At 44.9% G+C, this 25,358-nt stretch overlaps 1 protein-coding gene across 4 annotated transcripts in view; it reads left to right on the top strand.

Moving 5' to 3' along the window:
* The window catches only part of LOC126293555 (plectin-like), a 210,774-nt gene that overhangs the window by 131,204 nt on the left and 54,212 nt on the right, over positions 1-25,358 (top strand). For all 4 annotated transcript variants that reach the window (XM_049986828.1, XM_049986830.1, XM_049986829.1 and 1 more), the window contains 2 exons: positions 5,934-6,142; positions 22,783-22,892. In XM_049986828.1, coding sequence (XP_049842785.1) covers positions 5,934-6,142; positions 22,783-22,892 — 319 coding nt within the window. The remainder of the gene's footprint in view (positions 1-5,933; positions 6,143-22,782; positions 22,893-25,358) is intronic.

Raw genomic sequence — 25,358 nt, forward strand, 5'->3', positions numbered from 1 at the left:
CAACAATTTCCTAGATCATCTGAAGCCTGTGCCCTTCCCATTCCCAACACGTAACTTGCTCGTCACCACTGATGCGATCGCCTTCTATACTGCTTTCCCCACATACGTGGTCCGTCTACTGCCCACCCGATTAAACCGACGACGTCCTTCCTGTTCACCTTAATCGACTTTACACTTACCGTCAACTACTTTACCTTTGAGGTGCAGATGTAGAAACAGATCAGGGGCACAGCCTTGGGGACCAGGATGGCTCTTCCTGTGCCAGCCTTTCCATCGGTCACTTCTAGGGGCCATCCTGGGTTTCGTGAGCCTTCAGCCTCCGGTTCGGATTAGATACACTGACGATACCTTTGCCGTACGGACTCGCGGTGAGGCTGACGTCGTAAAATTCGCGGAACCTACAAATACTCCTCCCGAGTTAATTTCACACGGTCCTATTCCGAATCGTGTGCCACTTTCCTTGATGTCAATCTCGTCCTCATAGATGGTCACCTACCTACATCCGTTTAATTTAAACGTACTAACGAACGACAGTACTTACGTTTCGACACTAGCCGTACTTTAGGTGTCGTCGCCGCCTCTCGTACTGCCTCTGCATTAGAGGCGTACGTATTTGTTCGGATGCGGACTGTTTATGGCGACACTCCACCATACTCGCCTCGGCCTTCACTGGATGTGGAGCCTAGTTTGAGAGCAGACTCAGTGGACCGTCACATTCGACCCCGGTAGTGCCGATTCCTCCGAAAGACGACTTGGGACTGAATCACTCATCACTCAGTACTATTCCAATCTTGAATTTATTAATTGGCTACTTCGACAAAGCTACGACTTCCTCAAATTGTAACGTGAAATGAGGTCCACTCTGTCTGACGTATTGCCTGCTGCACATAGAGTAGCTTTTCGTCGACCTCCCGATCGCTGCAATATCCTCGTCAGACCCTTTGCTCTTTCTGCATCGGTTTCCCTACCCTATGGTTCCTACTCCTGTGACTGTCCCAACTGCAAGACTTGCCCTGTGCACCCTTCTACCACCACCTGTACTGGTCCCGCAACTGGCAAAAAATATAATTAGGGAGAGCGAACTGTGAAATGACACGTCGTGTAGCAGCTGTCACGTAAACACGGTCTGTACCGCCGAGTTAGGATAAATGGGTCGGGTCGGTTTGGGGGAGGAGACCGAACTGTGAGGTCGTCTGTCTCGTCGGATTAGGGAAGGACGGGGAAGGAAGTCGGCCGTGCCCTTTTGGAGGAACCGTCTCGGCATTTGCCTGAAGCGATTTAGGGAAAATTGAGGAAAACCTGAATCGGGGCAGCTGGACATGGGATCGAACTGTCGCCCTCCCGAACGAGAGTCCACTGTGCTAACCGCTGCACCACTTCACTCAGTCTAGGATATGTGGGCGGAGGGTGTATAAATATCCTGTCGCAGAGGACATCAGTCGTGACCTCGGTACCTGTTTCACGGAACGTACTGTCTGGATTCTTTCACCGGACACCAGTTTCTCATTGTTAATTTTTCTGGTGTGAACATTTCTTCTGAGTAAGTATTCCTTTCTTCACACCCATTTAGTTTTCTTCATCTTTTATTTCCTGACCTGTCTGTTTATGCCCACCTTGTACCTCTACCACATACAATCTTCTCTTATTGACTTGTGTATGATATTTTGTCAGTAATCTCTGTCTCGCATATTACCGTCTTCTACCTTTGAGGTCTCAGGTTTTCAAATCTCGTTCGGAGAAGTCCGATCAGTCTTTTCTCCTCGTCCCGCCCCGACCTGGGGTTTCGACCTGGGTTTGTGGGCAACTTTTCCGAGCTCTCGCCGTTTCCTAAAACTCACCGATCCTTTACCTTCATCATTCTTCCTTTCCCTTCGACCCTCCTGTGTGGAGAAGGCGCCACCGGCTCCAAAGGCTTGCACATTTCGATACCTTTACACGTTTTCTCGTGCCGCAACTTGGTGAGTAGGTTTTTTTAAGTATCTGAAGGAGACTTAATAGTATAACATTGTTTTCGGAACCTGCAAAAGAATATCTATTCGAGCCTTCGAGGAAGGGTAGCTCCATTTGGAGAAATCGTGAAACTGGGCATCATTGTAATCGTCGTCACTCTACCTTCTTTCCGAAGCCCGGCCGGAATAGGCTCTGCTCGCCGGCCTGCGCCGTGCCGGCCTTTCGATCTCTGCAGGACCCCTGCACTCCCCAACTGTGTGACGCCGCTTACCTTCGTCTCGCTCTACAATTGTTGCTCCTCGCAGTTCCCTGCGTCACCTTTAATGCCTCGGTATGTGTCTTTACAACTTACCCCTTCCTTCACTCAAGTTGTGGCACGAAACCCTCGTCTCCAGTTTTATTTGGTGTCACTACATAATTTATCTGATCTACATGTCTAATCTTAAAGATTCTTCTGTAGCAGCACATTTAAAAAACCTCTGTCATCTTCCAGTGTGTACCATCTGTCGTCCACTTTCCTCTTCCTCGTAAGGTTACGCTTGAAACAAATGATCAAAATTTATATTTTAGAAATTCGAATGCATAGTATTTATGTCCCACAATAGTATTTATTTAATAACTCATTACAAACTGGCTTTCGGCTTCAGGGGCCACAGTCAGTTGAAAGCCAGTTCGTAACGAGCTATTAAGTAAATATTATTGTGGGACAGAAAAACTACGTATTCGAGTTTCTAACATGTTGCATAAAAATGTGTAATGCTTTTTAAAATATTTCTCACTTTTTAGAGAAGCTTTTCTGACTATTTCCAGTCAACAGTTTGTTCTCTGTGTTTCTGTTATTGTAAATTATTTTGTTGCCCAAATAGTAAAACTTGTCTGCCTGCTTTTAGTGTCCCTTTTGATAAACTAATTTCCTTCAGTTCATGTCTACTGTGGACGTGACAACCTCTTTTTGAAAAAATTCGATCAATTTTGCGATCCTTTTTCTGCCCGACATAATTACAGTGTTCTAGGCAAACCTCAGAGTTTTTGATTTCTCCCCACCACAGTGTAGTTCCCCTTCCAAAACACTCCTCAGTTTCCTCTACTGCTCGCACACTGTGCAGACCGAATGTCAGAGAAAGTGAAAGGAGACTGTAATTGAGAAAATTTCCCCAAATAACTTGAGGTAAATGCCAGCACAGCTGATCAGAGTGAGTCACAGCTGGCTGCCTTTCCTCTCATCTTCGAGCTGAGAGAGTGCTGGACCTCTTTGCCAGTTTGAGTTCTGTAGGTTGTAGAGAATTTCCACCACTTAACTTACCGTGAATTGCACTTTAGTTTTACGTCCAACTGCCGACATCTCTCCCACGTGTCGAGTCTGTTCGGAAAGGACCGAAACTCTATTCCGACGGGGCAACGAAACATCCTAAAAATTTCCATCGGGCGCAGTATTCTCAACGGTTTTCCAGATTCGAAACACTCTGTCAGCGGGTCGATGATGGCCCACGACCGGAAAAGCCTACGACGCCGGCCGGTGATAACCGCATTCGGAAAACTGGTGTTCCTGTGCGTGCAAATGGCATTGGGATATCCGTCGGTTTGTGCTGTGACGATTCTTTAGAATGTACAGTGTGCAGTGAGTTGAAGGAAAGATTTAATTGACTCAATATTACTTGTTTGTGGAAAATGTGATGATGTTGTTCTACTTAATTATGCAGTACCTTTCTCTGTCTATTATGTAAATATATTTTTAAACTGTGTATGGATTCTCAATCCTTAGTGTAGAATCATATTTTCTGTGGCATTACGAATCGTGAGACAGTAACGATAATTGTTTTGTACAAGACGTTGGTAAATACATAAGTGAGCTCCATTTTTTAAATTTCATTTAATTAATTAATTTATTTATTTTATGTTGCAGGAGTGTGTCAAAGCGGTACCTAGTTGTTTTCCCCTAATGTCAGTGGTATCGAGCATTCCAAATTTTTGCCTCTGTGTTAAATGGTGTGATAACTGTGCATATATCTGAACAGACTGTGTCAGAAAATCGCCCGACTCCGTCGGTTGGCTGTCCTTGCCCGGTCCACCTACACCTCCGGCCTTGTTTCCTGTTACATTTTTATGTTTCCAAAGTTGGACTCCAGTTTGTATAATGTATGTATGACATTTGTTAATTTCACCCTCGTGTGGACAGTTATTCTGGCTATGCTGAGTCAGGCAGAGAGATGGTGACACACTCCACGACTTTAGTGTCCGGCTTATAAAGATCCACCCGCCCGTCTCCGACACTGTTACACTTCTCCGAAAGACGTGGCAGAAGCTATCGTTACTGTAGCAAAATCCTTTCTCTCTGACTCGGTTACGTTGCTGGGTTCTCAAAGTCCTTTCTCGTAGGAGTAAAGAGTCTTCGGCATAATTACCTCCACTACATTGCACAACTAAATAGCACCTGCAGATTTAAAAGATGGATAATGACCTATTTCTTAAACTCACAATAATTTTGTCCCTTCTTTTTCAGTACACACATAATCCCAATAAAACTAAGAAACATCCTTTCGCACCTGGCCTTTCTCTTTTCTCAAACTCTGTGGATGGTGTGGTTGACCGGAATTGCTGTGTCTTGGAAACCCCCCCCCCCCCCCCCCTCCCCCTCATGATAGTGCACCCGTGATTACATTTGTGTCCTCTGATGTTACCACTTTTTATTACTATTATCAGTAATAGTAGTATTAATAACAACAACAATAATAATATTGCTTTTATTTCTTTATCACTATACTTATTTCAAATGGTGTTAGTATATGAAAATGACCTATTCATTTATACTACTAATGTTGTTGTTATCAAAGGTAAATTATTCAGAGTTGTGGGGCCACATATTTCTCTTCAAACTTTTGCAAGGCTCGACGTTTTAACTTCTCCCCTGGGATGTTCTTGTGTGTGGTAAATGTTGATCCAGCTGGTGACACCAGAAGAACCCTGAAAGAGTTGACAACGAGGGTTTGAAATGTCGAGTTTCGGAGAAGTTTGGACAGGAACGAGAACTCGGAACATTTTACTTTCGGCAATGACAGACACAAAAGCATGCATAATTATTATTGTTGTTTTTAATGTTAATAATAGAAGAAAGGAAATCATCATCTTCTTCTTCTTCTTCTTCTTCTTCTTCAGGTGTTACGATGTCTGTAGGACTGTGTGCAGTGCCTTCCTGGATTGCACTTCCTCTTCTCCTCCCAGAACCTCTTCATCCTTAAATTTCTTCTCTCCTGCTCTTTTCCTGAGGTCTTCAGTATCCTCTATCTTCTTTCTGTTCCCACCTCTGTCACCCACATGTGGCATACGGGTTGGCGCATATTTGCTTCTCCAATTTTTCTACCTTTCCACCTCGATCCCTAATTCTCGTCAGTCTTTCCGCAGTTCGACAACCGACTCGGTTCTCATCTCTCCTCTTGTCCTGCCTGCCATTTCCTGTACTATTTTCACCATTCTATCTGTGTTCATTCTCACCGTATGTCTGGCAAACATTGCCCATTTTACTCCCGATTTCTTCTGCTATTGTCCTCATACTCGGATAAGTTCTTCCCTAGGTATCCGCATCTGACTCTCGTCAACTCTTTTAGATCCTAATATTTTCCTCAACATTCAGGTAGAACAGTACCGTATTATTGACAAATTGACTGAACTTTTGGACACACACACACACACACACACACACACACACACACACACACACATCGGAGTTGCAACACATTGTGTGTATGCTGCACACCCTCAAATGGAAACTTTTTGGTCGACCCTTATAATATAGCTGTTATCTAAATAAACTGTCAACAAGAATTTATATGCGTATTACCTCGACGACCTTAGTATGTCGAAGCCTTTGATCTCGTCAGGTCGAGTAAATAAGTATTAGACAGTTAGGCGACAATTTCTCAGGTGGACGACACGTAGGGAGTTGACGAGACACGGAGGCCGGCGTGTGACGTCTGTACGTGTTGCAGGTGTCAGCTGGAGAAGGCCGCAGAGGAGTGCGACCGAGTGAAGCAGATGTACGTGGAGGTGTGCGGCTCCAAGGAGCTGCTGCTGCAGGGGGTGGAGGAGGAGCGCGCCAGCTGGGAGGCGGAGAGGGCGGAGCTGCGGAGCGAGGCCGCTCAGCTGCGGGCACGCCTCGATCTGTACGCGGGGAGAGTCTCTCGGGAGATCGACAGGGGTGAGTTGGGCACTGCCTGCCACTCTCCGATACCTGCCGGGCAGACACTACGTCACCCGAAAGCCGGAAGTGGTGGGATGGAGCCGCTCTCTGCTTCCCGCAGTTTGTAGGTGACACTCTGGACTGATTCTAACAGATCTACATCTACATCTACATACTTAATCCGCAATCCACCATACAGTGCGTGGCGGAGGGTACCTCGTACCATAACTAGCATCTTCTCTCCCTGTTCCACTCCCAAACAGAACGAGGGAAAAATGACTGCCTATATGCTTCTGTACGAGCCCTAATCTCTCGTATCTTATCTCTGTGGTCTTTCCAAGAAATGTGAGTTGGCGGCAGTAAAATTGTACTGCAGTCAGCCTAAAAGGCTGGTTCTCTAAATTTCCTCAGTAGCGATTCACGAAAAGAATGCCTCCTTTCCTCTAGAGGCCCCCACCCGAGTTCCTGAAGCATTTCTGTAACACTCGCATGATGATCAAACCTACCAGTAACAAATCTAGCAGCCCGCCGCCTCTGAGTTGTTTCTATGTCCTCCCTCAATCCGACCTGATAGGGATCCCAACGCTCGAGCAGTACTCGAAAATAGGTCGTATTAGTGTTTTATAACTGGTCTCCTTTACCGATGAACCACATCTTTCCAAAATTCTACCAATGAACTGAAGACGATTATCCACCTTCCCCACAACTGCTATTACATACTTGTCCCACTTCGTATCGCTCTGCAATGTTACGCCCAAATATTTAATCTACGTGACTGTGTCGAGCGCTACACCACTAATGGAATATTCAAACATTATGGGATTCTTTTTCCTATTCATGTGCATTAATTTTCCTTTATCTATATTTAGAGTTAGCTGCCATTCTGTACACCAGTCACAAATCCTGTCCAAGTCATCTTGTATCCTCCTACAGTCACTCAACGATGACACCTTCCCGTACACCACAGCATCATCAGCAAACAGCCGCACATTGCTATCCACCCTATCCAAAAGATCATTTATGCAGATAGAAAACAACAGCGGACCTACCACACTTCCCTGGGGCACTCCAGATGATACCCTCACCTCCGATGAACACTCACCGGCGAGGACAACGTACTGGGTTCTATTACTTGAGAAGTCTTTGAGCCACTTACATACTTGGGAACCAATCCCATATGCTCGTACCTCAGTTAGGAGTCTGCAGTGGGGCACCGAGTCAAACGCTTTCCGAAAGTCGAGGAATATGGCATCCATCTGATACCCTTCATCCACGGTTCGCAAGATATCGTGTGAAAAAAGGGCGAGTTGCGTTTCGCAGGAGCGATGCTTTCTAAAGCCGTGCTGATGCATGGATAGCAATTTCTCTGTCTCAAGGAAATTCATTATATTCAAACTGAGAATATGTTCGAGAATCCTGCAACAAACCAATATTTGCGGAGCGGAGGAAATGAGCTCTGTCTGCCGACTCGCGGCACATAGGCAGCCCAGGGTGAGAGGTGGTACGGAGAGAATGGACCGCGAGGTGGTGGCACAACACGCGAGCTATGTGCTTTGTATCTTCTCTGTGAAAGTAAAAACTGACTTAGAGGTGTAACGAATCTGACGGGATTTGTTAAATCAAAATTGGTAGTTCTGTAACGAATGTAGGTGATTGTAGCTACTAATTCCATTTCAGATTCTCTAAACAATTCAATGTTAACCCTGTAATGTATTGATTTTTATTTTTTACAAATTGTGTTCCAGAAATACTGTTTTTTATTAACGAGAAGCATCCCGTAACGAATGACATTACTACATATAGCCGTATAAAGAAACTTTGAAAGCTCAAAATAATGAATTACAAATTTTGTGAATATACTTGTGCACAGGACTTTGAACAGTGTATTCTGACACTTAGCCTTCTTTAGTTTTGTACACATACGAAGTAACACAATGTATTTCACGGTCGTTTCCCTCAAACAGAAATCTCTGAAGAGTCTACCGGAGCACAGTAGACATATTTATCTCGTACTTTTGGTGAGTACTCGTCAGTTGTCTGATGGACGGTTTCACTTTTGGTCTCTGATGAAATGTTGCGTCCTTCTCTTCATTTTCTGGGCTGCCACATTCAATGTCAGCTAGAGATTACTACAGTCGTCCATTTTCCGGAGCACTGGCTAACCGACAATATGGGACAGTGGTTGAAAACACACGTATTGCTGTCGTGTATTTGAAGCTGCAACCGTAAAGCCACTATTTCACGGCACCCACCTCGATTGAAACGCGGCAGTTGGGATAGAAACTTAGGACGGAACACTCACTAATGGCCGAACGTGTAGCTGCTGGTGCCGAAATGGGTATAAGTGAGGTTTTATTTTTATTTTTTTTCACTGTCTGTTCGTAAGTTGTCTTTGGATTTTCAGTTTCTGTTAAATTAATAAAGACTTACGGCTTTATGTTAAGGGGTTAAAAAGAGGTAGTGCCAATGATACAGTGTGTCAATAGAAAGAACCGTTCAAATTTTAAACATTTATTAACATACATTTTGCTGAATTGTAAGTGTATACTGATCACTCTTCTTATTTTCTCCGTGTGTGCAATGTCCTTATTATTGTCACTACTGTTTGTCGGTAGTGTTAATTATAATTTTGTTTCGAAAGGCGACTCCGTCAGGAGTCGCGTGCACCACAAGCGCCACACCGATATTAATAACAGTGAGAGCTTCAACATTAGTCATCAGAGTAGAAATCTTTATTTTTGTTGCAAATCAGTCGAATCACTTCTTGACTGTCGTCAGTGCTGAAGATAAAACAAGAATAAATTGATCAGACTACACTATAACATACTACCTCTACCCGAGTGTACAAGGAAAAATATACAGAAGAGATTATTTGCCTCAACATATCTAGTATTAAAGCCCTGTGGACTCTCAAACACAAGCTGTAAAGCTGCACTATCTGCACATATAAGTGAAGAGTACGTGTCGGACCAAAGATACAAAATCAACTGGGCCAGTTGCTCCTCTTTAATGATCGTTATTAAAAAAACCTGTTATTAATGAAGATGGAAGATATAAGAAATATATTGTTTAATCCATTCACACATCGTGAACGAAAATGTAAAAATGTGTAGAATTAATAGTGAAATCGTAAAACTGACAATGCTCAGATCTACTGGCATATGTTGCAGGAACCACGTCCCAACATATGTTGTATAGCACGAACCTTACTAGAAGATAGCGTTGCAGCCATTATATGCATGAAATGCTGAAATAATTCCAACAAAACCCAAAGAACTAGGTTACACTGTTGTGCCCTTTGACATTAAATTTTTTATTCTCGTACAATTTCAAATGCCTTTATGACAGACAATGTTTTGCATACAATTTAGGTATAAAAATACGCAACACCATGTAATTTTTAAAACACCAAATTATAAATTCGTCATCATTCACATTTAGGTAGAGTGAATGTACCATACAATCTGGCATTAATTTTGAAACTCATACGTTTTTGAGTGACCTATAAAAACCACGTCAATATAAACATGCGTACGATGTTATCTACAACGTTTTTTTAACCAGCATAGAAAATTTTCATAATAATATTTAGATAAAGTGACATTAACATCATATATTGCCATCACGTGCTGTCGGCATTTGAATCTGGAGAATGTTTCCTCCTTTTACTGAAATTCAGACTTAGTCTACAGTATCACATTACAGTTTGGTGTTAAGAAAGGTCTCATATCTAAACACAAAGGAAACAAAGAGTAACAGTGCACAAGCCTTGCAAACAAATTTTGTTCTCATACGGTCTTCTGCTGTAGTGGTACGATAAGGGGAACTACGTAAATATTATTGCCTGTCCTCTGTACAGACGGGTCTCATTTTTTGTGGTCGCTACTAGAAGTGACAGAAAGCAATCGCAAGAAGTGAGTGCTAGTGCTTTTCACCGACGTCTGCTCACGGAGCAGCGTACACCTGGCCGACTTTCTGCAACACTATACATCTCCACCACCTCGAGGGGATTGTGATATTTTCCTTTTCGTCCCTTGCAACAATTTTAATTATGATGTCACAATCGAGTGTGCCACAAAACTATATTTGCCTCCTACGTCACACCTATCCGATGCCACACACTCGCGGAACCTCACTCGGAGCCCCCTTCCAGTCTGTCCCACACAAAAGGGGTGCTGGGCAAGATTTGAAGTAAGGTTCCGTAAGCCGTTCACCTCCAGTTGAAATCGTTAAACAGGTGTGATAAAGGAAGGCAGTGCTGTAACATGTCAGTCAGATGTACACTGCTCAACATGCAGATGTCACTTTTGGGAGAGAGCTTCGCATCACTTCTGATACCGACCTGTCTGTACAGTGGACGGGCAATAAGGTTTACGCAGTTCCCCTTACATCGTACCACTACAGCAGAAGACTGTATCAGAAAAAATCTGTTCGCAAGGGCTTTGCACTGTTACACTCTGTTTCCTTTAAGTTTACTTATGAGACATTTCGCAAAACCAAACTGTAATGAGATATTATAGATTTAAGTCTCAATTTCAGTAAAAGTAGGAAACATTCTCCAGATTCAAATGCCAAGAGCACATGATGGCAATATATGATGATAATGTCACTTTATCTAAATATGATTATGAAAATTTTCTATGCTGGTTGAAAAAAAAGTTGCAAATAGCATTGTACACGTTTATATCTACATGGTTTTTTATACGTCACTCAAAAACAGAAGAGTTTCAAAATTAATGCCAGATGGTATGGTACAGTCACACTGCCTAAATATGAATAATGATGCATGTGTAATTTGGTTTCTTAAAAATTTTTACACAGTAGGCATTTGGAATTGGACGAGTATAAAAAATTTAATGTCAAAGGGCACGACAGTGTGACCTAGTTCTTTTCGTTTTGCTGGAATTATATCAGCATTACATGCATGGCTGCAATGCTATCTTGTAGTAGGGTTCATGCTATACAATATAGGTTGGGACGTGGTTCCTGCAACATATGCCAGAAGGTGTGAGCGTTGTCGGTTTTATCATTTCACTATTAATTCTACAGATTTTTACATTTATGTTCAATACGTGTGCATGGATTAAATATTATATTGCTTACATCTTCCATGTCCATTAATAAAAGATTGTTTTAATAACAATCATTAAAGAGGGCGCTGTTGCGTCCGATGTGAGCAACAATCGTAGCTGCACAGGTAAGCAGCTGGCCCAGTTGATTTTGTACTTTTGGTGTGACATATACTCTTCACTGACATGTGCAGATAGTGCAGTTTTACAGCTTGTATTTGTGAGTCCACAGGGCCTTAATACTAGATATGTTGATGCAACCGATCTCATCTGTATGTTATTCCTTATACAATTGGGCAGATGTAGTATGTTGTAGTGCAGTCTGATCAGTTTATTCTTGTTTTATCTTCAGCACTGATGGTGGTCCAGCTGTGATTGAAACCGATTTGCAACAAAAATATAGATTTCTACTTTAAAGACCAATGCTGAACTGTCTTTAGTCATTAATTATAATTTTACCTGTTGTGAGTTCGACAACACTGAAACATCTCCAGTAATCTTCTTTCACTTGTTGAACATTATTGCAGTATTTTTCTCCCACTCATGTGACTGGATTTTCCAATTATATTTTGGGTTAAGTGAAAGAAAATAATAATAATAATGATGATAATAATAATAATAATAATAATAATAATAATAATAATAATAATAATAATAATAATAGAAAAACTGAAAAGATTCCAGTTGAATGAAAAACGCAATTTATTCACCCACTACATAAAAAGGGAGACAAACAAAATGTCAATAATTAGAGAGGAGTGTCACTTCTGCCAGTGGCGTACAAAATATTCTCCTGAACAGAGTGGTAGATACTTTAGATAGACAACTGGGAGAATATCAGGGTGGTTTACGAAAGGGAAGATACTGTGCAGAACAAATTTTTAACTTAAAGTCAATAATTCACCATAGAATGTTAACCAGCAAACCAATAGTAGTGTCATTTATTGATTTCGAGAAAGCGTTTGATTGTATAGACAGAGAAAAAATAGAAAAGGTCATTAGAGAATGTGGTGTTAAATCAAAATTAGCAAATTTATGGGAGAAGTATCTCAGCCATTTGAAATAAAAACTGGTGTTAGACAAGTTGAAGGCTTATTCTAGAAAAATTGCAAGGATCTCGAATTCGGAGCTAAAAAAAATCACAGAATTGAACCAATAAGTCTGGGAAGGAAAACAAATTGAATCAAGGTAAACTGCTTGGCTTTTGTGGAAGATTTTGCAATACTTTCAGAAAACCTGACAGAAGCAATTATTCAGATGAACCTTCTGGAAAAAACTGGAAACAGAACTCGTCTCAATATTTGAGCTGACAAATGTAAAAAAATGCACCAAAATTCGTAGAAACACAAATGGGTAAAATAGAGCAAGTAAATAAATTTAAATATCTTGGAGAGACTATACAACAGAATAGACTAGAAAAATCTGCAATAGATGTAATAATTAACAAAATGGAAAGAGCATATGGTTTGACCAAAAATATTTACAAGAAGAAATGTATATCTAGAAAAACAAAACTGATACACTACACCACAGTGGCACAACCACAATGTTTATATGGATCTGAATGTCTAATGTTGAACTATAAGATGGACAGACTAGGGGTAGTGGAAAGAAGGATTATAAGAAAAAACAATGGGTGCAATAAAAACTGCAGATGATTGGAAAATAAGAAGTAATGAGGAGATCTACAAAAATATAGAGAAGAAATGTGAAGTAATGGCCCAACAAAGATTAACCTTTTTCGGACACCTCTACCGAATGGATGGAAATAGACTAACAAAACAAATACTCTTATATTTCTGGAAGAAGAAATTGACAATAGCACGGAATACAGAAGTAGGGGAAGATCTAGAAAGAAACAACATCAAAGAATCAGAAATAGCAGAAAGAAACCATTTTAAAAATAAACACTAAATTTGGAAGGTTTTCAAAGCAGAAGAAATAAAAAATTGGGAACAACATGGACAGAAGAAAGGAAGAGACTTTGTGGATAGAAAATGAGGGAATACTGGAAAAATAAGAAACAACAACAAAGAAAGAATAGGAACTGAAGTTGTTAATGTGATCAGAAAGTGGGCTGCTGTTATACACAGAATCTATATTTGCAACTGAGGTAAACTACACCAGGAGTTCCTACAATAAATAACAGTATTTTTACATGTGGAAGCAGTATTTCCATTCTGGTCTGAGCTGCCAGAGATGGCGGTCACATGTGCATGACGTGTGCTTGCTTGTCCGAATGAATATATATCTGTACTTCCTTTTCTGAAGAATGCTTTGGCCAAAAACTGAAAATGTAACTGTCTTTTTGTTGTGCCTGTGTACAACTCTAATGTGTCATCTTTACAGTGCATACCAATCTGTCTTTTTCTTTTTATTGGTCATTTTAAAGTAATTCAGCCAGAGTGGAAGGCAGCGTCTAACTGAAAAATTTGAACTGAAATTTATGTCTTGTTGAGACAGAGCTGATGCTTGCTCCTGTGTATGTCATTGTGTGTCTCAGCTGAGAGAGAGGGTGGAGCTATTCTTTACCTTTTCTCTCCCACTCACAACTTTTACCACTGTGTTAATTACTTTTCTATCTCCCCTCCATGAAGTACTGTTTCACCTTCTGTGAAAATTGAAAAAAGTAGCTGGTGCTGCTTGGAATCGTTTAGTAACTGCTTCACTACTCACCGAGAGACCTATTTATTTGTAACACTGCACATTTTCTTCACCACAGCAGTATATGTGATGTTCCGTATTATCAGTTCACTAATGTCGGCAGTGGGCAGACGTGAAATGTTAGTGTGCCGAAGTCAAACGACTACTGTCGATTGGGAACTGGGGAACCCCGATTTGGGACATTCGAATGAGTAGTACTTTGAAGCAACTGGGCTCCAGCCAGAGATCTTTTCACTGCTCGCATACTTTAGTACTTCCGTCAGGCCATCGAGTTTTCACTGACGACGGTTAAGTGTCGTAGATGCAATGTGGTATATCGACCTATCGAATACCCGTGGTCTAGGGCTAGCGTCTTTGAGTCATAATCAAAACGTCTTCGGTCCCGGGTTCAATCCCCGCCACTGCCTAAATTTTGATAAATAATCAGCATTGGCGACCGAAGACTTTCGGCATAAGAAGTCAGCCTCATTCTGCCAACGGCCTTGTCAAAGAGGGCGGAGGAGCGGATAGAGGTTCAGGGCACTCTCTGGTCCTAGGGGTGGGAAATTGCCCCTAAAGGCGGAAGAATCAGCAATGATAAACGACATGAGGATGCAGAAGGCAATGGAAACCACTGCATTAAACACACGTAATGTGTATCCACGGGACATGTGGCCTGTAACTGAAGAAGTGTCATGATGATCTCTCCATTGGATAAGATTCCGGAATAGTCCCCCATTCGCATCTCCGGGATGGGACTGCCAAGGGGGAGGTTACCATGAGAAAAAGATTGAATAATCAACGAAAGGATAACGTTCTACGAGTCGGGGCGTGGAATGTCAGAATCTTGAACGTGATAGGGAAACTAGAAAATCTGAAAAGGGAAATGCAAAGGCTCAATCTACATATAGTAGGGGTCAGTGAAGTGAAGTGGAAGGAAGACAAGGATTTCTGGTCAGATGAGTATCGGGTAATATCAACAGCAGCAGAAAATGGTATAACGGGTGTAGGATTCGTTATGAATAGGAAGGTAGGGCAAAGGGTCTGTTACTGTGAACAGTTCAGTGACCGGGTTGTTCTAATCAGAATCGACAGCAGACCAACACCGACAACGATAGTTCAGGTATACATGCCGACGTCACAAGCTGAAGATGAACAGATAGAGAAAGTGTATGAGGATATTGAAAGGGTAATGCAGTATGTAAAGGGGAACGAAAATCTAATAGTCATGGGCGACTGGAATGCAGTTGTAGGGGAAGGAGTAGAAGAAAAGGTTACAGGAGAATATGGCCTTGGCACAAGGAATGAAAGAGGAAAAAGACTAATTGAGTTCTGTAACAAGTTTCAGCTAGTAATAGCAAATACCCTCTTCAAGAATCACAAGAGGAGGAGGTATACTTGGAAAAGGCCGGGAGATACGGGAAGATTTCAATTAGATTACATCATGGTCAGACAGAGACTCCGAAATCAGATACTGGATTGTAAGGCGTACCCAGGAGCAGATATAGACTCAGATCACAATATAGTAGTGATGAAGAGTAGGCTGAAGTTCAAGACATTAGTCAGGAAGAATCAATACGCTAAGAAGTGGGATACGGAAGTTCTAAGGAATGACGAGATACGTTTGAAGTTCTCTAACGCTATAGATACAGCAATAAGGAATAGAGCAGTAGGCAACACAGTTGAAGAGGAATGGACGTCACAAAAAAGGGCCATCACAGAAGTTGAGAAGGAAAACATAGGTACAAAGAAGGTAGCTGCAAAGAAACCATGGGTAACAGAAGAAATACTTCAGTTGATTGATGAAAGGAGGAAGTACAAACATGTTCCGGCAAAATCAGGAATACAGAAATACAAGTCGCTGAGGAATGAAATAAATAGGAAGTGCAGGGAAGCTAAGATGAAATGGCTGCAGGAAAAATGTGAAGACATCGAAAAAGATATGATTGTCGGAAGGACAGGCTCAGCATACAGGAAAGTCAATACAACCTTTGGTGACATTAAAAGCAACGGTGGTAACATTAAGAGTGCAATGGGAATTCCACTGTTAAATGCAGAGGAGGGAGCAGATAGGTGGAAAGAATACATTGAAAGCCTCTATGAGGGTGAAGATTTGTCTGATGTGACAGAATAAGGAACAGGAGTCGATATAGAAGAGATAGGGGATCCAGTATTAGAATCGGAATTTAAAAGAGCTTTGGAGGACTTACGGTCAAATAAGGCAGAAGGGATAGATAACATTCCATCAGAATTTCTAAAATCTTTAGGGGAAGTGGCAACAAAACGACTATTCACGTTGGTGTGTAGAAAATATGAGTCTGGCGACATACCATCTGACTTTCGGAAAAGCATCATCCACACAATTCCGAAGATGGCAAGAGCTGACAAGTGCGAGAATTATCGCACAATCAGCTTAACAGCTCATGCATCGAAGCTGCTTACAAGAATAATATACAGAAGAATGGAAAAGAAAATTGAGAATGCACTAGGTGACGATCAGTTTGGCTTTAGGAAAAGTAAAGGCACGAGGGAGGCAATTCTGACGTTACGGCTAATAATGGAAACAAGGCTAAAGAAAAATCAAGACACGTTCATAGGATTTGTCGACCTGGAAAAAGCGTTCGACAATATAAAATGGTGCAAGCTGTTCAAGATTCTGAAAAAAGTAGGGGTAAGCTACAGGGAGAGACGGGTCATATACAATATGTACAACAACCAAGAGGGAATAATAAGAGTGGACGATCAAGAACGAAGTGCTCGTATTAAGAAGGGAGTAAGACAAGGCTGTAGCCTTTCACCCCTACTCTTCAATCTGTACATCGAGGAAGCAATGATGGAAATAAAAGAAAGGTTCAGGAGTGGAATTAAAATACAAGGTGAAAGGATATCAATGATACGATTTGCTGGTGACATTGCTACCCTGAGTGAAAGTGAAGAAGAATTAAATGATCTACTGAACGGAATGAACAGTCTAATGAGTACACAGTATGGTTTGAGAGTAAATCGGAGAAAGACGAAGGTAATGAGAAGTAGTAGAAATGAGAATAACGAGAAACTTAACATCAGGATTGAGGATCACGAAGTCAATGAAGTTAAGGAATTCTGCTACCTAGGCAGTAAAATAACCAATGATGGACGGAGCAAGGAGGACATCAAAAGCAGACTCGCTATGGCAAGAAATGCATTTCTGGCCAAGAGAAGTCTACTAATATCAAATACCGGTCGTAATTTGTGGAAGGAATTTCTGAGGATGTACGTCTGGAGTACAGCATTGTATGGTAGTGAAACATGGACTGTGGGAAAACCGGAACAGAAGAGAATCGAAGCATTTGAGATGTGGTGCTATAGACGAATGTTGAATATTAGGTGGACTGATAAGGTAAGGAATGAGGAGGTTCTACACAGAATCGGAGAGGAAAGGAATATGCGGAAAACACTGATAAGTAGAAGGGACTGGATGATTGGACATCTGCTAAGACGTGAGGGAATGACTTCCATGGTACTAAAGGGAGCTGTAGAGGGCAAAACCTGTAGAGGAAGACAGAGATTGGAATACGTCAAGCAAATAATTGAGGATGTAGGTTGCAAGTGCTACTCTGAGATGAAGAGGTTAGCACAGGAAAGGAATTCGTGGCGGGCCGCATCAAACCAGTCAGTAGACTGATGACCAAAAAAAAAATATTGACCTCAGTACAGTCGGCCGTCGGGCAAGCAGACAATCTGGTGGAAGAGGGCGCACCGATACTCGGGACCTCCCGTGTGGCAGCAGGCTGAGCAGTGCACAGACTCCTTACAGTGTGTGTTGTGTTTGCAGTTTGATTTTGGCCGACAGACACGTAACCGTGAATGAACTGTCGGTCTTAATGGCAGTAGGAAAGCGAGTACACGGAGAATAAGTGGTGTGTGCCTTGTGAGTTCCAAGAATGTTAACTTGTGCTCACAGAGAAATGGGGAAGACAATGTGCAGGGAACTTTTGGATCGGTACGAGGATTTGGCAGATGACTTCCTCTCGAGAATTGTGGCGTAAAATGAAACACGATTGCTTCCCTTCAAACTAGAGACAAAAAGTCAGTTGACGGAACTCCACTATTGTTGAAACTTGCCGAAGGACATTAAATTGAAAACTGCACATCTCTCAGGAAGTATCGGCTGCGGTGTTTTTTGACTCGGAAGGACTGTCGCTCGTGCCATCGCACGACACCGTCCGGTCACGTGTCGGTGACAAAACCGCCACTGAGATCTCGAAGCTTCAGTGGATGCCGCCAAAATGCTCACACTACGGGGCCCGATCGAGCACTGTGTGATCGCCACCTCTTCGATTGATTCAAGCGACCCCTTTGTGGAATGAGACTGGCTCCCTCATGAAGACCTCTAAATGGTGGTTCAAATGAGCCGATCTTGTTTTCTATTGTGTAAGTATGCAAGCCTCAGTTCCACACTCCTATAAGGCTGTCAAAAGAAAAATGACATTTCGCCTATCGAGAATTTTTTTTTTAAATGTAGTGCATTTATTTTTTAGTGACCTTTGTATTTCAAAGAAAATTTTACTCCCAGTTTGATTTAAAGTATTGGTGTCGAAGAGGATTCTCGATAGATTTTGGTGAGACAAATACTTGTAGATTGGCCGCTGCATGCCTCGGTTACTGACAAATGTTATTGTACTTCCACCTTATAAAACATTTGGATATCTACATCTACTTACCTCCATCATTAGATCTGTGTTAAAAGTGCAAAGCATTAGCAAACAGAAAAGGGAGGTACGTAAGAGTAAGACGAGATAAAACGCTTTGGATATGTTCCACTAACATTGCAACAGAGAATCACATCAAACTGTGCTCGGTGTGTACTTAACAGCTCGGTAAATTTAATTTGTACCTCGTGTGCTCTGTTTTCTGTGGTGAATGTGGAGAGCCGTACACAAGCTACAAGATAAATTAAAACAATTATCTGCACAAGTCACTTTTCTTTCTGTTAATTTGACAGTTGACAACCCTAGTCCTCATCTCTATCTACTGAAGCGTGCAAACTGTTGAAACCCTGTCTCATATGATACGAAAAAATCAGCTTTCTAAGACAGCTATACGTGAATGGAATTATGTTGTTTGATTTATCCACCTCCTTTGTTCCACAAAATGTTTTTCTTCGTTTTTTACTATAGTATTTCTGTTGTATTTTATAAGCCAGCCAAAGTTTGTCTCGCGTTCCTCACTGTCGGGCTCTCTGAATTATGATTCTGCAGATAGACAGTCAAACTTAAGTCAAAAATAATTTAACTTGTGCCTCCTGTCTGACTGTCATTGCAGACTACACACTCTGTCGACACTTAAACTTCGGGACTAAAGAATGTCATTTACATTGTGATCTGTCACGTTTTTAAGCAATCAATAAAACTTTATATAAAACTGTGTGATTTATACGCAGGAGTATAACTGCTTCTCTTCTTAACAGTAATAATATATCGCCTAGTGCTAGAATACACGGATACCCCCTACTGTGACAACCGAATGCTGGGGAGTGATATATGTCTGTAATAGTCTTAATTTGCTCCAAATGAGAAATTATTTAATGCCATAAAAAAAGGTTAATAGTGCAACTCGCAGAGATTCGTCACCTGTGGACACTACATTTGAATGAGCTGTTATTTCAGTGGTTGTTGTAAGACTACTCACGTTATCGAACTGGTGCTTTTGCAAAGTCCAGTTGTCGATCACTGGGAGTTTGAGTAATTTTTGAGTAAGTTTTGCACACCACCATTGAAATAGTTCTTCATTTTATACTTACTGTTTTTCATTCTTCAAATTGATGGTGATCAGCTCGTATGTAGTAAACAATATACTGGTAACACAATGTGTTAGTAAACCAAATAAACTACAATGAATGTGACATAATAAAACAAATGGCTGTAATGCATTATTCACATTCAATACTATTAAATACCAAACAGATACATATTACAGTCGGTCTACTTGTATGTAGTAAACTTCGTACTGGTAACACAATGTGTTAGTAAACCACATAAATTTCAGTGAATCTACCATAGTAAAACAAATGGCTGTAATGCATTTATCATACTCAATACTGTTAGATACCAAACAGATACATATTACAGTAGGTCCGTGCAGACTTCACGTGTCGACCGATTAACGTAGCAGCCGTAATTAACCACCAGCTAATGTAGCAACTGTAATCTTTGGAATGCCGAATGTGGATTGAGTAGCAAAGTGAGTGTGCTTAATGAAAGTAACTCCGAGACTGACTAACACGAATCGAGAGTGGCAAATGTCTGTGGCTTTGGACATAGCACTTAACTAAAGCCCGTAGAACGTGCACTGTAAAACGTTAAATTACACAATCATTACATTTTCTATAGTGACATAAAATATAGAAAAAGTACAGAATATTTGTATGTATTAGGCACAAAAGTTTATTAAAACTACATTTGATTACATATATTTTATACTGATATACACAATAAGTCCTATTTTGTGTTGCAGAACTTTGGATGTACAGTAATATTCCTGGGATTTAGAAACTGTGCCTAGATCTGCTATAAACTCCAGTAGTTAAAAAACTAGGATGTTACACCAGTAAAATTACGACGACGATATGACAAGGACCAATTGCTACTCGCCAGACAAGAAGCAGGAAGCCCCTCTTCCCGTGCCCACCCCTCCTTCGCGTGCCCACCCCCATCACACCCCGTTGGCTTTCTCTGCCCCAGCCCTTGGCTCATCAGCACCACACACAACCCCACGACCTTCAGGCCCCCGCCCTTTCACAACCCATTCCCTCAAATGCTCATTCCCTCTCACCCCACCCCCACTTCTCCCTCACCCCCACCTCAGCTCTTGGTCTCCTGTCCCTCCAACCCCATTCATCATCTGCTCCCCCTCCCACTCACTCACTCACTCCCACTCACTCACCTCTCACCCTCCCATTACCCCTCCCCTTTCCATCCCCTCCAGTGTCCTGCCCCTGCCCCTGCCCCTGCCCCTGCCCCTGCCCCTGCCCCTGCCCCTGCCCCTGCCCCTGCCCCTGCGCCTGCCCCTGCGCCTGCCCCTGCCCCTGACCCTGCCCCTGACCCTGCCCCTGACCCTGCGCCTGCCCCTGCCCCTGCCCCTGCCCCTGCGCCTGCCCCTGCCCCTGCGCCTGCCCCTGCGCCTGCCCCTGCCCCTGCCCCTGCCCCTGCCCCTGCGCCTGCCCCTGCGCCTGCCCCTGCGCCTGCCCCTGCCCCTGACCCTGCCCCTGACCCTGCCCCTGACCCTGCCCCTGCGCCTGCCCCTGCCCCTGACCCTGCCCCTGCCCCTGCCCCTGCCCCTGCCCCTGCCCCTGCCCCTGCCCCTGCCCCTGCCCCTGCCCCTGCCCCTGCCCCTGACCCTGACCCTGCCCCTGCCCCTGCCCCTGCCCCTGCCCCTGCGCCTGCCCCTGCCCCTGCCCCTGCCCCTGCCCCTGCGCCTGCCCCTGCCCCTGCCCCTGCGCCTGCGCCTGCCCCTGACCCTGACCCTGCGCCTGCCCCTGCGCCTGCCCCTGCCCCTGCCCCTGCCCCTGCCCCTGCCCCTGCGCCTGCGCCTGCCCCTGCCCCTGACCCTGCCCCTGCGCCTGCCCCTGACCCTGCGCCTGCCCCTGCCCCTGCCCCTGCCCCTGCGCCTGCCCCTGACTCTGCCCCTGCGCCTGCCCCTGACCCTGACCCTGACCCTGCCCCTGCCCCTGCCCCTGCCCCTGCCCCTGCCCCTGCGCCTGCCCCTGCCCCTGCCCCTGCCCCTGCGCCTGCCCCTGCCCCTGCCCCTGCCCCTGCCCCTGCCCCTGCGCCTGCCCCTGCCCCTGCCCCTGCCCCTGCCCCTGACCCTGCCCCTGCCCCTGCCCCTGCGCCTGCCCCTGCCCCTGCGCCTGCCCCTGCCCCTGCCCCTGCCCCTGCGCCTGCCCCTGCCCCTGCCCCTGCCCCTGCCCCTGCCCCTGCGCCTGCCCCTGCCCCTGCCCCTGCGCCTGCCCCTGCCCCTGCGCCTGCCCCTGACCCTGCCCCTGCCCCTGCGCCTGCCCCTGACCCTGACCCTGCCCCTGCCCCTGCCCCTGCCCCTGCGCCTGCCCCTGCGCCTGCCCCTGCCCCTGCCCCTGCGCCTGCCCCTGACCCTGCCCCTGCGCCTGCCCCTGACCCTGCCCCTGCCCCTGCCCCTGCCCCTGCCCCTGACCCTGCGCCTGCCCCTGCCCCTGCCCCTGCCCCTGCCCCTGCGCCTGCACCTGCCCCTGCCCCTGCCCCTGCCCCTGACCCTGCCCCTGCCCCTGCCCCTGCCCCTGCGCCTGCCCCTGCCCCTGCGCCTGCCCCTGCCCCTGCCCCTGCGCCTGCGCCTGCCCCTGCCCCTGCGCCTGCGCCTGCCCCTGCCCCTGCCCCTGCCCCTGCCCCTGCGCCTGCCCCTGCGCCTGCCCCTGCCCCTGCCCCTGCCCCTGCCCCTGCCCCTGCCCCTGCCCCTGCCCCTGCCCCTGCCCCTGCCCCTGCCCCTGCCCCTGCCCCTGCCCCTGCCCCTGCCCCTGCCCCTGCCCCTGCCCCTGCCCCTGCCCCTGCCCCTGCCCCTGCCCGTGCCCCTGCCCCTGACCCTGACCCTGACCCTGACCCTGACCCTGACCCTGACCCTGACCCTGACCCTGACCCTGACCCTGACCCTGACCCTGACCCTGCCCCTGCCCCTGCCCCTGCCCCTGCCCCTGCCCCTGCCCCTGCCCCTGACCCTGCCCCTGACCCTGGCCACTTCAGGCAAATGGCGGGATGGTTCCTACAGAAAGGACACGACCAACTTTCTTCCCCATTCCTCCCTAATCCGATGAGATAGATGACCTCACTGTTTGGTCTCCTCCTGCAAAACAACCCTCTTTTTGTGTATTTGGGAGTGGAGGAGGAGAGAGAAGGTTGGCAGTTTTTAGCTTAACACAACGTTTTTTTCTCTTTTTTACAGCAAAGGAAGCTGCGATAGCAGCGGTGGCGGCCGAGGACAGTAAGCAGCCAGAGACCTGCTCTGTGTCGGTGCAGGCCACGGCGAGCCCGTTGCCGTCTCCAGTTCCCGGGGTGGGTAACGTATGAGCTGCTGCCTTCCCATTCTTCTGTCATATTCTGAAACGGTTGTCACTCCGAGCACGTGAGGAGCCCATTACTAGGCAAAAATACCTCCGAATGCCGTTCCCGCTTGCCGTCTCTCTCGTATCGAGTGTCGGCCCACTTCCACTCCGTAAGCGTTCGGTATCTCTTTCGTGTGGGATTGTTTCTCTGTTTGAGGAGCTTTTTCTTTGATCTGTAGCCTCAAACACTATTAGTGTGACCTCTTGGTTTTTTCACCCTGAAAATGGACCCTATCACTGATAACGGAGTGCTCTGTTCTACATTGGTAGTGCCGAGTGTGTCTCTGTTTGAAATAGAGCAGAGGTCAGTATGGCTGTCTCTGTGTCTCTGTGTGTCTGTGTGACAGATCGTTCGTTAGCTGGTGACGAGTAACTGCTCTAGTGGACCTGTTGCTGTCAGCTCTATCACTGTCAAAAGAGTCCGCACAACCAATACTGACGACAGTTTGTCGTGCGACAAGATTTATTGGGCATTTCCAAATATGTGAAGGTTATTTGTAGAGTCTTAAATGTCACCTTCGAAAAGCAACTTAGTTAATCAGTCAGTGTTTTGTACAGTCACAGGTACGTGTCGCAGTTCTGCCAAACGTGGAAGTACTTCAGCACGTCGCTAGCGGAACTGACGAGTAATCTCGCGCACGTGACGCAATTCCGTCACGGCCGAGAACTGTGCCGTATCCTCTAATGGCGTACTGCGCCACGGGAATTTCGTCGTGCACTCGGTCTGCAGAGGTGTATGAGCAAATGGGCAAAACATTTGTCGTGTAACTGGTTTTTCTGAAGTGACCGAGCTCAAAATTTTCTGAGCACTCCTCGTAATTGTGGTGAAACTAAGCCAAATGCCACCTATTGCACTTTAAAAGAAATGGAGATGCTGTATAGCAGTGGCACGTAAGCCCACAACCCCCAGTTCTTTAAAGAATCGTGTGTCTCACGTTAATATAATTTTTAAGATACATTGTGTAGTACCTACTGATACAGTCTGCAAAATTTCCTGCATAAAAGGCAATAGCAAAGAAATAATAAATTAAAATTTCATTCCCGATGTGAAGTTTCACTGCAAGAGCAACAAAACTAGTAATTGATAATCTTTTTATAGTTGCGGGAGATAAGTTTTTAAAAGATTGGAAATTACTGTGCAATGTTTGTCGGAATTTCCTAAGTGCTCTGATTCTCAAATGCTGAACGATTGTAGTCTGTGCTGTGAGGTATGCTACCTCCAGATTAATTTTTTATATGAGGTCCATAATTACATAAAATATTAAAATATCTTATTGTCGTTGCCCTCGGGATCCGTTACGTAGGAAACCAGCAGCTGCAACTGCACGCAAGATTGGTTGTTTAGTAGTGTAGATGTGTTTAGTGAAGTAATTAATGTCCCAGAAAAACAGTACATTATTACAATTATAATCAGCAGATGCAGGAAAAGGAAAGGGGCAGAAGTTGGCAGAGGAGGGGGACAGGGGGAGCTGTCCACCGGGTCGAACGGCCAACGCTAAACTGTATCCAGGGCGAGCGTTACCTCCACAATTTGATCGGCTACAATTACAGTAAATGGGATCCAGAGACAATATTCTCATAGATTGGGTCAACATTTGTACGTCTATACACTCTCATCACTGATTCAGATTTATAGTGTTCACAAAAAAAAGGGAGAGAGCACTTTATTTTGCAGGTATTATCAACAGCAATGTAAAAAACACTTTTGTAACAGTCCACAAGCACTGCAGTAACATACGTGTGTGCGACCTGTGGCCGAACTATGGAGGATGCCCCACCCCCTCCGTGATGACTGGCCCTCATCGGCCGTTCCGGAATCGCCCACTCGGGCCCTCAGGTCGCGCCTCTCGCACCTCGGTCACACCTCTCCCGGCGCGGACTGCATTCCCTAGTCCGACAGTCCCTGCTGGCAGGTGTACCCTGGGAAGAAGTTCAATTTTCTGTAACAGTTGTCGACCGTGCCAAAATGTATATGCGGTTCGGAAACTTCCCGGCAGGTGGAAACTTAGCAGAATGACGGAACTCGAGCCCACGAGTCCTGCCGACGTAGCTGTGTGGATGTGACTCGAGACCTGTGCCCGGTACTCACACCCGAGTCATTTCTCCCCCGGATCCTTCCTTCCGGGAGTGCGATTCTGGAAGTATGTGTAGGAGAACTCGTTTGATGTTTGGGAGGTAGGAGAGAAGTTGTAGTAGACACAGAGCCGCGAGGGCAGGTCTCGTCGGTCTCGTCCGTGTAGCTCGGTGGGGAAGAGGCTCTGGATTTTTGTTTGTGTACGGCAAACAATCGCCCAGAAACTTCGAACTTTAATTTTGGATACACTTGTCCACGTAATGAACATTTTCCTCTGCTTCTTCTCAATCTACTTCATTAAAAAAAATATTTTTGCTGTCACCCAATACGCTTACCGTACAG

The sequence above is a fragment of the Schistocerca gregaria genome, chromosome 10, assembly GCF_023897955.1.
Source record: "Schistocerca gregaria isolate iqSchGreg1 chromosome 10, iqSchGreg1.2, whole genome shotgun sequence".
In the NCBI taxonomy this organism is placed as follows: domain Eukaryota; kingdom Metazoa; phylum Arthropoda; class Insecta; order Orthoptera; family Acrididae; genus Schistocerca; species Schistocerca gregaria.